The following is a 14,062-nucleotide window of genomic DNA, read 5'->3' as shown; positions in this document are numbered from 1 at the left end:
TGAAGGGTGTGTTGAATAATTTTGTAAATATGGCATCACAGTACAAAGAAGGTAATAAAAGAGGCAACACACCGGATATGCTATTCGTTGCTAGTTGATCACTCGTTGGTGTTTTAATTTTTCGTTCCTTTACATCGAGTTATGAAAAGATTTTTTAAACCTCTTCGAGGACGGTCGTGACATTTTATATATTTTAACTATTTTAGAAAAAAGTAAAAATTTGAAAAATCACATAAAAGTGATCTGAAAATAAACGAGCAAAGTATTTCGATTGCAAATCACTGAAAAAGTAAGAGGTTATAGTGTAAGAAAGTTCCACATTTTTGTGCTAATTTTCGTATCTTGCTTATTTCTCGGTGGTTTTCCTTTGTCTTCGCCCTTCGTCATTGAAATCGTTGGTTCGTCATCATCACGTCGGCTCCAACTCGTGTTTCCGAATCACACGAATTCATCTCAACGTGCTGGTGTTTCTGCATATTTGTGTGTAAACCTTTGTGATTTTTGCCAAAAACTCGTCGTATGTCTGCAATTCGTTTATCGCTACTCGCTGAACGTCTGACGATTGCTGTCTACATTTTCTTTTGCTTAATGTGGTACTGAAAATTTATTTCAGAAAAATTACTTCATTACTAAATTTGTACAGAGAGATATAAGACAAAGTAAAGAAAAGCTGAATAACTAAGACGTACAACAGCGATAGATATCGTTGTAATCTAAGAAAGAAAGGAAAGTGAGAAGCTATTTAACAGAGGAAAAAATAATAATATAAAAAATGACATCGCTGGAACCGAATGTGAACCGCCTGCAGAATTTCAAAAATAAGGGCAAGGATCAAGATGTAAGTAACTAATTCCATCGTATCTACAAATAATTAAAAAAAATTTAAAGTTACTTGAGAGACATGTGCAAGCATTTTTAAAATATTCATTAAGTGTGAAGTTATGAGACGCAATTATTTTTTGAGTATTGTGATTAGCACATGGGCAGTGACAGAAATGCGGGGCAGGCACATGTATAGTGTATCACTGCAACGGGGCTTAAAGTACGCTACATGTCGCCTTGCACCCACTGCCTCCGTTACCATCATCACCTTTGCTGAGTGCGCCGTGTGTCGTGTTGTTGGCCATTCGCCCGCCACTCGCCATTTCCATTTGCTTAAATTTCGTCGTGCCGTGCTCTGGCGCAGTGCAATTATTGATTTTCACAATCTCTACAGTTCTCTTCTTGTGAACCGCACGTCAGCTAGTATTGGTGGGGATACTACTTGTGTCCGCATGAAAGAAATGTAACACCCTTTGTTTTCTAAATTTTGTCATTTGAATAACGTGTGTCGAATTGCATGTCTAGATATTTGATACAAATATATTAAAAAATTAACTTTAATTTAACACATTGTTTATATGTATAGTCAACTTGCGATCTGTCATTACTTCATACAAGTGTGAAGGTGTATAAAGTACACGCTGCGCTCTTTAGTATTTTTCTCCCAATATATGTACAAATATTCATCCGACTGTGCTGTTATTCGCTCACTTGTGTATATCACGTGTATAAAATACATATAGGTATTGGGTCTTCTCCCATATATTTGTTCTGCTATTTTCTATTTATTATTGTTTCCTTAATTATGACGCATTTGTTGCTAGATTCATTTTGTGGATCACTTTTGTGATTTTATTGTTTCTTGAACTAAACATTCGCACTATTTACATACGCCTAGCTTCTATGATTGATTCATCCTTTTAAAGTAATATTCTCTTCAGAAAATATCGCAACTCAATCAAAGATATAGAGAACAAATTTTTATTAAAGCTTTGATTTTCTTCATAATAACATTAAACTATATTTACTTGGTCTAATGTCAATTAAGATTCAAATAGTTTGTTGTACAAGTGAATTTATTGTAGGGAGAAGAGATATTGTTTTCTTTTTTACTTAATGATAAAAAAGATCAGGTATGATTGTAATATTTTGACAGAAACGTTTTAACTGCACTACCAATTTTTATTTTTCTACCTAGAAAATAGCTAATTCTGAAGTTACTTACTATGTATCTTTTGATATATTAATAGGAAATGCGACGTCGCCGAAATGAAGTAACAGTGGAGCTACGCAAAAACAAACGCGAAGAGACGATCCTGAAACGTCGCAATGTCCCCAATATGGATTCGAATACAGATGAGGATGATCAGCTGCCAAATACAATCAATCTGAAGAAATTGGCTGAGGCTGCTGCTGATTCTTCAAAACCTGAGCAACAGTTGGCCGCAGTACAGGCTGCACGTAAACTTCTCTCCTCGGATAAGAATCCGCCAATCAACGACCTCATCAAGAGTGACATTCTGCCGATTTTGGTAGATTGTCTAAAACAACACGATCACACAATGTTACAGTTCGAAGCCGCCTGGGCATTGACCAATATTGCTTCTGGTACATCAGATCAAACTAATCAGGTAAGGTGTATTTAATAATTTGAAGAATTTGCTTTGCACACTGAAAATATTATTAATTTACATTATTCAAAAATGCACTGAGTATCACCAACAATATCTTTCAATAATGTATATATCAATTCTTCAAGGTTGTCGCTGCTGGTGCAGTACCGCTCTTCCTGGAGTTGCTCTCTTCGCCCGCACCCAATGTTTGCGAACAGGCCGTTTGGGCTTTGGGTAATATCATTGGTGATGGACCGGAATTGCGTGACTTTGTCATTAAGCATGGCGTTGTTCAGCCCTTGCTGTCGTTTATTAAGCCAGACATACCAATTTCATTTTTGCGTAACGTCACATGGGTGATTGTGAATTTATGCCGTAATAAGGATCCACCACCACCAGCCGCCACCATAAACGACATCCTGCCCGCACTCAATGTGCTGATCCATCACACGGATACCAACATATTGGTAGATACCGTTTGGGCTATCAGCTATTTGACCGACGGTGGCAATGAACAAATCCAAATGGTGATTGAAAGCGGTGTCGTACCCAAGTTGATACCATTGTTGGGACATGCGGAAGTTAAGGTGCAAACGGCGGCCCTTCGTGCTGTCGGCAACATTGTAACCGGATCGGATGAACAAACACAAGTGGTGCTCAACTACGACGCGTTGTCGTACTTCCCAGCTTTGTTGTCCCATCAAAAAGAGAAAATCCGCAAGGAGGCTGTATGGTTCCTTTCCAATATTACGGCCGGTAATCAATCACAAGTGCAAGCGGTCATCAATGTCGGTCTATTGCCGAAAATTATTGAAAATTTGAGTAAAGGTGAATTCCAGACACAAAAGGAGGCTGCCTGGGCAATTAGTAATCTAACTATTAGCGGTAATCGCGATCAGGTGTTCACATTAATAAAGGAAGGTGTCATACCACCCTTCTGCGATTTGCTCACCTGCATGGACACACAAGTTCTTAACGTAAGCTCACTTTCTATTTTCACATTTGAACTAAGCAATAAGATATGTATATTAAAAAATGCTATTTCGTTTTTATAGGTTGTGCTTGATGGTCTAAATAATATGCTCAAAATGGCCGAAAATCACGTACAAGAAGTTGCCAATTTAATTGAAGAATGTGATGGTTTGGAGAAAATCGAAAAACTACAAAATCATGAAAATGTCGAGATTTACAAATTGGCATACGAAATTATTGAACAATACTTCTCCGACGAGGTAAGATCTCTTTGCTTATTAAGCGCGACAAATATAATAAATGTGTTTTTCTTTGTTAATTAACAGACGGTACAGAGCAGCCTCGCACCCACCAACGATGGCACACAATTCCAATTTGATCCAAACGCCGATAGCAAATTACCAATGAATTCTTTCAACTTTTCAAATTAGCACGGCTGCTGTGGATATAACATTAGTTTATCAGTAAAGCTACCACCACCAACACGACCGCGACTAGCACCTAAACAACTACCACCACCAATTACAAATAAAACAACAACACGACATACTGTTAAGCCATTATTCGCCAGCCTATTGACGTATCAAATATTGAAAACGACAACACTGGTAGCGAAGGCCAAGTGTTGAACTGACTGACTGACAGCAAAGTTAAATTTGCAAAACAAAAATACAAGATGAAAAAACGAAGGAAATGAAACAAAAAAAAATTAAAAAATTATAAAAAATAATTAAAATACACAGACAACAACAAAACAGGATTATTAGTAGAGAAGAAAATCAACAGTACCAGCAGCAAATGAAATATTAAGGAATATGAAACACAAGAACTGACATCGGCAAAATATCAATAGAATTGTATTTTATATGTTGTTGTTAGCTAACATCACATTCACAAAACGAGCATTTTCATAGAAATTGAAGTGAAATGCAGGGGAGCAGCAACGTGACAACGTAACGTTTACAACATTTAGCGGCAAAGATTAGTGAAAATGTGCGACAAACAACAAAAACACGTACGAAATGAAATATTAGCAGAAGCAACAACAACAGCAATCATTAAATAGTTCGCAAGTCCAAGTTGATTATAATTATAATTAATATTATATGAAACAAAATTATATACATACATATATATGCATATATATACATGGAATTTTTTGAGTTTAAGGATTATAGAGAAAAACGATATGAAACATAACAACAAACAAAACGTCTACTGTCACATCAACAACATCGGCATTCAAAAGTATTCCAATCAAATAGAGAAATAGCAATTGCATTGTCATAATTATAAAATTCGAGAACGCAAAAATGATAAATGTAGATTGTAAACAGACATTGAAGGGTCCTTATGCAGAATGTGTGAAAGTGATGGAGTTGATGTGCTCTGTTGTAAGCATAGGATTCACTTGTAAAGCAAGTGAAATTATAAAATATTTAAATAGGTTTCTCGATTTATTTTTATAGTTTTAGTTTTTTTTGTGTATTTTAATTACTTTATGAAAATTGCTTATTAAAATTTATTTAACTCTTAACGCGTAACATGATTTATTTTCATTTTAAACGACTCGCATTATAACTAAGTACGCGATTTTGTTGTATCGTGTTTGAAAAGGTTTTTATTGGCACAGTGCTCCTTTTTTATGACGAAACGCTTTTTGAAATTTGACCGTATAAATAAAATAAATATATAGCAGCCTTTCAAATTTTTGAAATGACTTTTTCAGATCCGGTGCTAGCATACTCGTTTTGCAAGTAGAAGTTAGAACGGAACCTAAAACCGGCCAAATCAAAAATTATAAAATTTTTTCAGAGTTAAAAAAAAATTTCATTACAATTTTTCCAAAAGGAAAAAAGGCGCAGACATTGAGACGATTTATAGAACGGTTTTCATGTCATAATATTTCCGCCCTTGTTTTTTGTAAAAAAAACAATACAAATACAAGTCAGTTAGTGCGTCCAAACGTGGCTGCAAATGCCTTTTTTATATATTATTTATTTTATTTTTTTATTTTTTATTTATTTTTTTTTATTTTTTTATTTTTTTTTTTTATTTTTTTAATTTTTTTTTTATTTATTTTTTTATTTTTTTATTTATTTTTTTTTATTTATTTTTTTTTATTTATTTATTTTTATTTTATTTTATTTTATTTTATTTTATTTCTTTTTATTTTATTTTATTCTTTTTATTTTATTTTATTCTTTTTTTTTTTATTTATATTTTTTTTTATCTATATTTTTTTATTTTTTTATTTATATTTTTTTATATATTTTTTTTATTTTATAATCATATCTACTTTTCGTTGCTCACATAAAGAATTTCGAAAACTTAAGCATATCCGGGGTAAGGAATGTACATGCCCTGATTTCGAATATTAATAATTTTTTGGTGAAAAGTTTTGAAATTTAATATGGTTTACTCGTATTTTTTAATCCATTTGAATGTTTTGAAATTTTTCTTGTTGTTAATATATATGTACATAAATATCATTACAGTTTTATTATAACATTAATTTTCTTATTATAATAATGTTGTTATTATTTTTATAACATCTACTTTACCCCTATGCAAATATTGCACTTCTTTTGTTAAACGATCTATTGAGTTTCCGTCTGACATCGTTTGCACATCAACTCCTCACGTTTGCGGCCATGATCCTGCAACTTTACTCAACACTCATGACATTCTTCGAGTTTTCATGGTCCATTTTAACTAATTAAGGAATCTTTTTTCGATTGCCGCACGAACATTTTTAAGGATGTATACATATACGTGACCTGGTCTACGAAAAGGGGGCTTAGGTGTCAAAAAAAGGAGAACAATTAATGAGATAACGAGAAACTGACGATTATTTTTAACAGCTTTTCCCAGAAAACTAGTTTTCGCACGTTAGCCCCCTTTTCGTAGACCAGGTCACATATGTATGTGTATTGTTCATACTAATAGGAACTCAATGCCATTACATTTACATTTGTCAGTGTAAAAATAAACCAGTTGCAGTATGTTTCTACGATTAACTGACCCATCTTGCTGGCTTATTTGCAAGTAATTGTTTTTTTTTTTTTTTTGATTTTACAAAATTTTGTTGAAAATGTTACGGTTTTATAATATATAAAACGAGTATGAGTGGCCATTTAACAAATAAATGGTTTCTCCCCTTTTATTATTATGAGCATAAAGAACCATACATACATTCGTTCTGCTGCCATTATTTTCAGATCCTCAGATCTTGTTTTTTTTGTTGTTTAAATTGAAAAAAGAGAATTTTCATACGTTTGTAACAAATTGTAAGTATTATTTGTAGCCACTTTGTTTAATTATTTCCTTATATTTAATATACTTATTACATGCAAATGTGTATGTATGTATAATTTGACCCCTAACAACATTTTCCAAACGGCTGTGGCCATATTCCATACTAGCGACCTCTTCTCCACCCACTCAACGTACACACACATATATACATATATGTATGTATATTGCTGACTATTTTTTTTTGTTACGTCTTACGATTTTAATTAAATTATTTTTTACTTCGCCTTAATAAATATAATTTTAGCTTGCTCGAAATCGTTTATTCGTAAATGTTCTTTTTCTATTGAATTCAAACTTAAATTAAAAAAAAACGGCTTTTATTTAAAACAATTTGACGTCAAAAATATTAAAAGATAAAACAACTTCAGATTGAATGAAATATAATTACAATTTTTACTATATACATAGTACATATTAAATGTATGTAAAACTACTGACATACTTATGTACATGCAGTCTGTGGATCCCTTAAATCAAAATCAATTCCCGCCAACATTATTTATTAAATTATTAACTTTTTGCCAATATTTTTATTGCGGGTATCCAACATTACATTACAGCAATACATACACAAACACAGATACATCCAATGACCACCAACAATAACAGCAAGGGCAGCAAGAAGAACTGGCACCGACAACGCCTACACCCACATTTGCATACATGCATACATGCTTATGTAAATGCATACACAAATGTTTGTATGCATAAGCGTACGAGAAGGAAAAGTTAATAAGAAGTATATAAATAAAAAATGAAAAAAAAAACAAATCAAAGCAAAGCAAAGATAAGAATTAGGCAGTAAGCTACGTAAAATCGTCAGAATTTTCGGTATAGAATTTAATTCACATAAAAAGATACCGAAACAAATAGGTATATACATACATATATATATTTTTTTTTTAATCTCGTACAGTGCAGAAAATAATAAGAAATCAAATTAATTAATATGAAAGCATAAGAAGATTAATATTAATATTAGTGGAGCAAGCGTATATTTAAAAAATATAACACCTGCATTCGACAATTACGAAATAAAGTAATTATTTAAATTAAATTTTATTAAAAAGAAAACAGAAAGTGAAGTATAATTATAACAAAATGCATTTTCTTTTCAATTTTACTGTTTTATATGTACATATGTTTACGTGTGTGGCTGTGGGTGGATTGAGTGTGAAGAAGTATAGTTTGAGTTTTTGCTGTTTATTAAACGATTGTTATCCAGCAACTATTTTCATATTTGTAGGGGATCTTAAGAATTAAAATTTTCAGAAGGGTTTTCGTCAAATATTTGTATCGAATAAGTTTTTAATATCAGTCACGGTCAATTTCTAGAATGATTTACCTGTCAGCCGGTTCTTGAATTGTTTCAGAATATCCCGTCGTTTTGAATGGACACATCTGTGTTGAGAGCTAATTTGGACGTCATATTGGAGAAACGACTTGTCTGGCTTCGATAGTTTTTGATAGTAGAAGTAAGCGTTAAAATCAATCCAATTCAGTCTGCTACGTATTCTCATTTCATGTCATTGTATAAAACTTGTAGAGTCCGAAGATTTTCCAAAATGATATTTGGGGAAAGGTGCCGAGTTGACTGGATAAAGATTTAGATGTCTTTATAGCTCAGGCAACAACAATATTATTATTATACCATCGAATTTAAACTAAAATATCCTCTTGCTTCCGCGTTTTCTTGAATATAATACGGTTTGGCTCCTTCCGTTAACCCACATTTTTAAATATACTGTAGTTTCTTGCAAAAAGTAAGTTAAATCTCTCATAAACACCTCTCTCTGGTTTTATACCGTACATATCCGTTAGAGGTAGATATTTCAAAAGAATAAAAAGAGAATATTTTGCTTAGTATAATGTAGTTTTGTAACAAAATTGAGTGGTATCAGTCTATACTTTCTATGTACATATGTACATATATACCACTATGTAATAATTAAGATGACTTAGAAGAATATATTTCGCATAAACAAAATATAAGATTGAAGCTACCTGTACTCGTGATCCATAGTGAAAATTAGTGCACCAGAATGTCAACGAACATTTTGAAGGCATGCGAAATATTGTATGCGTTTAGTTTCTAACCTTCTACTGTACTCGATCTTATGCTTACATAATTGTTTTATATATAATAAGTTTTTGCAGATGTCTCGATATACAAGTATTTGTACTCTTTCCGTAAGCGAAAGTATTTACTATTAAATTCCACACGGGCCTAGTCTTCCTTAAGCTTACCAACGAAATGAAAGAGAAACACAATCATAAATAACATTTTTTATACTTTTATATCTAAATGTGATCTAGTGTTTATTTTGACAAACACTGTACGTTCCAGATCCTTCAACCTTTTTCATAAGCATGTGTTAATGGTGTAACAGTTACCTGAATAGAAGTAGCGTTTCAGCAGGTCATAAAGGATTTCGAAACCTTTCTTACCTGTGGGAAAATCCACTTCAACTTCACTTCACTCAACAGTTCACTCGTTCGTAGTTTGATGTGTGAATAGTGCCGTTTTTCGAAACATCAACTTTAATTTGTTTACAATAACCTCTTTAATTACACCGCACTTCCTAGAAATTCCATAAATTTCAATAACTTCGTTAAATAGTTCCAGACTGTACAAACTGACTGAAGGAGATAGCGAATAAAGGGGAAACTACGATCCAGAACATTATCAACTCTTGAAATGAAACTTGTAATATCATAAAATTAATTTCAAATGGTTTTCGTTTAAACCAGCGAGAACAGAGGACAAGAAATTTAAAAAAATGCATTCGCTTGCCACTCGCTTACAAAAAGGATAAGTCTTTTAATATAGTTTTTACTGCAAATTTGATCATTTATAAGCTTGAAGTTTCAATTTTATTGCGTTTTTTAACGCAAACTAAGTTTTTCAAATGCTTCAACGTCCGCTGGATGATTTCACTTCATTTATTTTACAAAAAATGCTGCGTTAGCTCCTCTCTTCACTACTACTAACTTTTCGAAACGATTTTTTGAAAGTGTAGATTCCAGTGGACTGGAAGAAACTTCCATTTCCAAATGACGACCATTTGAAAACTTATATTTGTGTATCCACTTTTTAAAATAAAACTCACATGTCTTACATACTTTTAGGCGCACGAAGTTTATACTGAAACACTGCACACTCATTCGATTCGATTCATTTCCGATTTCCAAAGCTTTCAATCACATTTAATTTCAAATATTTCGAAAAATTCAATTATGTAAGCAATTTTCGCCAGCCAAAATCAAACAAAACAATTGTTAATAAAATTAAATATAAAAAAATAAAAATTGCATTGACCATCAAACGTTTCGACTATGAGCGGAAAAGTAGGACCACTCTCGCGTATCTACAATGGTATGATAGGCACCGCAGATAAATTTGTACCGACGTCTATGCGTCCGCTGTGGGAACATCCAGCAGGTGAGCATACCCGACTAAAGCAAAAAATTGTTTACAATTGTACAATTGTACATATTTGGGGAATTTGACTTCTTGATAACATTTTCAACTCTTCGTTTTGTCAATCGAAGGGTGGAAGTATGATGTTCGCATTAAATTATAACACGATTATCAAGATATCACGAATTAAACAATGATCGTTGTTCAGATCTTACTCATACCCGTGGATTGGGCACAAGATCCAATCCGATTCCGAGGGTCCACCGGGTTTAAGGTGGCGCTCATTTGCTAAGCCTGGGGTGTCGGCCCAGAAGTTGGAGCATCCGCAGTTCCTCAATTCTACGGAACTGACCTTCGGCAACCATTACGTTCACACAAATGTTTGAAACCAATAAAGTTAGTTTAGCGCTGCGATTGCCCACAAAAATAAAGACATGTGGTATCTCAATCGAGATAATTGAGGCCAGATAGTGTGTTAAAAGAGTTAGCATAGACTATGCTATTTATCGGACGCACTAGCGCTGGCAATATCGAGTGAGGAATTTGTCATTCATTGTGAAGAATACTGAAAATCAAAAAGGGGTATCTGTAGAGTATAGTCTTCTCCAATCTACTTTACACTTAACTTTCAAATCTCGAAGCTCCCCCAACCACCAATTGTATGATATTGAAATATGTTTGTCAGTAAATGACTATCACTGCGCCGCTTTTCGCTTTTTCATTGTCAGTAGCCTTAGTCTCTCGTCTGGTAAATCCAGACGCATAGCCCAGAACCGCCTCCAAGGACATTTCTACAGTACGTCATTCATTACGTAACTGACCAAATCTCGAATGAAATCAACACGAAACGCCATTCACGGTGGAGCTATCAACACCAACTCCCATTGCTAAACAAGAACTCGAGTTACGAATACTACAAGAATTCACTCAGACATACTGAACTTATGTATGTCTTGCATGCAAAGAGTTTTCACATAACACTAACCACCTCTTTTCTTGCGCTATAAAACCAACTAATCTAACACCCTTCTACATATGATCCGACCCCGTCAAAACCGCTCGTTCCCTGGGCATACCCTTGCTTGACTCCGATTATATTTAATTTGCACTCCCCTCTCAGCAGTACAACAACAATAATAACTCGAATAAAACCTGCTTGTATGTTCTAAAATAACGTTCGTTTGCTAACATTTTAGGTCCGAAAACAGTATTCTTCTGGGCACCGATATGCAAATGGGTAACTCAATATTTGATTATATGTGACCTGGTCTACGAAAAGGAAGCTAACGTGCGAAAACTTTTTGGATTCTATCACGTGAAAAAGCATCTCATCTTCCATCCGAATCAACTAAACAGTGAAAATTGATTTTTTGACACCTAGGCCCCCCCCCCTTTCCGTAGACCAGGTCACATATGTTATTATACGTATATTTTATAACAAATGTATGTGTGAAACATTCCAGGCACTCGTCATTGCTGGCATTGGAGATATGAATCGTCCCGCACATTCTTTATCATTGAATCAATGTGCAGTTATAGCCACAACTGGTATAATTTGGTCTCGGTACTCGTTGGTCATAATCCCTAAGAACTATTCCTTATTCATGGTAAATATGTTTGTCGCAACTACACAGCTATATCAAGTGGCACGCGCCTTAAATTATCAGTATGGCTTGAAAGATAAACCGGAGTGAAGAGTATTTTATAAAAAATTAATATTTGTTGTTCAAGTCTAGTGGGAATGAAAATGAGCAGTTTGGTATCACCAAATTTTTGGTCGTCAAATAGAAGCCAAGTTCAAAACAAGATGAACAAAAAACATCGCATTATATAAATCTTGTTTTACGTACTTGGATTAGGTAATTTTAGTAAGTTGTGCTGTCCTCAATGTTTTATACTTAATCGGCTTCGAGAAAACTTAAACTTAGAATGTACTTTTCAGTAATAGCGACTATTCCTTAAGTAAATTATTTTTTAAATTGTATTTTATAAACAAAAGTAAAAGGTAAATTTCAATTAAATATCAGTGTTTAAATCGATGAATCGATCTTTTGTAGATGTTTAATTTCATTTCCATGAATTTTAATGATACATAATTTCGGCTGATTTTTGATGAATTCACGCACAGTTTCGATGGAATTTCCGGTGATCGCGGATTTTGATTGGCCCACATGTTGATCGTCATTTATGTCTTCACGACCACTTTGAAAACGTTGAAACCACTCACGCACTCTGATACGGGATAGGCAATCATGGTCATAAACTTGTTTCATTAATTGAAACGTTTCGGTAAAAGTTTTACCAATTTTAAAACAAAATTTAATGTTGGCTCTTTGTTCAAAGCTCATTTTCGCACCAATAACCCAAACATACTGACACTTAAAATGCAATAACTTCATTTCCAATTAATGAAATGTCATGAAATTCTCACTGGACAATCGATATAGTTAGCAGATTCTAACGCACCAGTCCACATATAGATGGATTCAAAAGTCCTGTTGACTGTGCTATACTGTACCTGTTTAAAAATCGATTTTTTTATTTTATTTTTTTAATATACATATATTTAAGAATACACACAGAAAATTGTATATCGTTCCGGAGAATATTTTCGATGTTACACGCAAGCTTGAAAAGGCGTTTCAGAGTGCTTGAGAGTGCACTCGCGTTTTTCTTAAAATTAGGTTTTTAAAGTCGGTGACCAATATTACTCGAAAACGACTAAGCCGATTAGTCTCAAATTTTAACACGAGCTTCTAACATGTATTTTTTAGAAATTAATCTAATATTTTTCTTCAAAGATATTGTTTATAAATAATTTAAACCCGAAATTTTGCTTTTTTTTATTAAACAAATTTATTTTACTTGTTCTTTCGATAAATTACAAAGTCATAATCCAACTTTTTTATTACTGATACTATTTAACAAAAGTGTAGCGCACATATAAATAATTGGTTCCATTGTCGTGAGTCTCGTAAACACAGCCACGTGTAGCAATAATCTTGGCGTTATACTCGCCTTTATGGGGATAAAGCATAGTTTTTGCATGTACATACATACACACATATGTTCATATATTAAATATTTATAATAGTAACCCTAAGATTCAAAGTGTATTACGTTTCAAGGTAGTCGGTTTACCGATCATAACTTTTACTTTTTTACTTTTACTGAGTAGATAATAACATGTCTGGTTAGTAGCCATCTGTCAGTTAAGTTCTGATTAACTTAACCTAGACTCCTTTTTTCGGCAAAGAACCTGTTTTCAATTAGAACTTAACTGACAGATTGCCGCTGACCAGACATTGAGAAATAAATTATCACAAGTTGAAACACTTTGAATTTCTGCTTCAACCAAAAAAAAGCTAATTTATTTATTAAAGAATGAAATATTCGCAAGTGTATGCTAATTTAAAAGTTTACAGAGTACAACACTAAAAGATTCGGTGTAAAAATCCCCACTTGAATTCTTTATCAGATAATCCTCGAATCATAAAAGCTCAACGAGCAAAACTATGTAGTTATCTGACAGGTAAGTACGTCGGTAGCTACGACTGCTCAAACGACTATTTACATACATATGCGCATACATATATACTAGCATATACAAGCGAAGTGTTGTTTTCTACAGTGCCGCGATTGCTGCTTTGCAATTCAATAGCGAATTGTGTATGTGTTTTCGCTGGCTGCTAGGAGAGTGAATGAGTTTTTTGCGTAGATTATGGACTTTTTTCTAATTATAAAAACAATTTTGTATTAATCGTACTCATTTGCTAAGTTTTTTCTGTTTGATTTTTATTAGCGAAATTTGCTGACGCTAGCAACTTTTTTAGTGTAAACTCTATAACTCGCTGAGAATTCTATTTGGTGGCAATGAGAGAGGTTAATTTTGATATTCGCTAATTCAGTTAGTATT

General features: G+C 33.3%; 2 protein-coding genes across 3 annotated transcripts; both read left to right on the top strand.

Annotated features, from left to right (window-relative positions):
- Positions 1–130: 130 nt before the first annotated feature.
- On the top strand, positions 131–4,555 carry LOC120777983 (importin subunit alpha-3). 2 transcript variants are annotated; one of them, XM_040109634.1, is made up of 6 exons: positions 131–289; positions 644–838; positions 2,073–2,453; positions 2,582–3,412; positions 3,491–3,667; positions 3,734–4,555. In XM_040109634.1, the coding sequence occupies exons 2-6, from the start codon at positions 773–775 to the stop codon at positions 3,836–3,838; spliced, it is 1,560 nt and encodes a 519-aa protein (XP_039965568.1). In that variant the 5' UTR covers positions 131–289; positions 644–772; the 3' UTR covers positions 3,839–4,555. The 2 variants fall into 2 exon arrangements, with proteins under 2 accessions (XP_039965568.1, XP_039965560.1); XM_040109626.1 differs by having other exon boundaries at positions 614–838.
- Positions 4,556–6,266: 1,711 nt separating this feature from the next.
- On the top strand, positions 6,267–12,093 carry LOC120778004 (mitochondrial pyruvate carrier 2-like). The gene is made up of 3 exons (XM_040109671.1): positions 6,267–10,167; positions 11,343–11,383; positions 11,610–12,093. The coding sequence occupies exons 1-3, from the start codon at positions 10,062–10,064 to the stop codon at positions 11,838–11,840; spliced, it is 378 nt and encodes a 125-aa protein (XP_039965605.1). The 5' UTR covers positions 6,267–10,061; the 3' UTR covers positions 11,841–12,093.
- Positions 12,094–14,062: the final 1,969 nt, after the last annotated feature.

The sequence above is a fragment of the Bactrocera tryoni genome, chromosome 1, assembly GCF_016617805.1.
Source record: "Bactrocera tryoni isolate S06 chromosome 1, CSIRO_BtryS06_freeze2, whole genome shotgun sequence".
Lineage (NCBI taxonomy): Eukaryota > Metazoa > Arthropoda > Insecta > Diptera > Tephritidae > Bactrocera > Bactrocera tryoni.
Note: the sequence above shows the minus strand (reverse complement) of the source record. Positions and strands in the feature narration are given on the sequence as shown.

Excerpts from the sequence above, each read along its gene's own strand:
- LOC120777983 (XM_040109634.1), top strand. The coding sequence starts at position 773 with ATGACATCGCTGGAACCGAATGTGAACCGCCTGCAGAATTTCAAAAAT. Across the intron at positions 839-2,072 it reads ATAAGGGCAAGGATCAAGAT|GAAATGCGACGTCGCCGAAA; the intron begins GTAAGTAACTAA and ends ATATATTAATAG. Across the intron at positions 3,413-3,490 it reads TGGACACACAAGTTCTTAAC|GTTGTGCTTGATGGTCTAAA; the intron begins GTAAGCTCACTT and ends TCGTTTTTATAG.
- LOC120778004 (XM_040109671.1), top strand. The coding sequence starts at position 10,062 with ATGAGCGGAAAAGTAGGACCACTCTCGCGTATCTACAATGGTATGATA. Across the intron at positions 10,168-11,342 it reads GCTGTGGGAACATCCAGCAG|GTCCGAAAACAGTATTCTTC; the intron begins GTGAGCATACCC and ends CTAACATTTTAG. Across the intron at positions 11,384-11,609 it reads GGGCACCGATATGCAAATGG|GCACTCGTCATTGCTGGCAT; the intron begins GTAACTCAATAT and ends GAAACATTCCAG.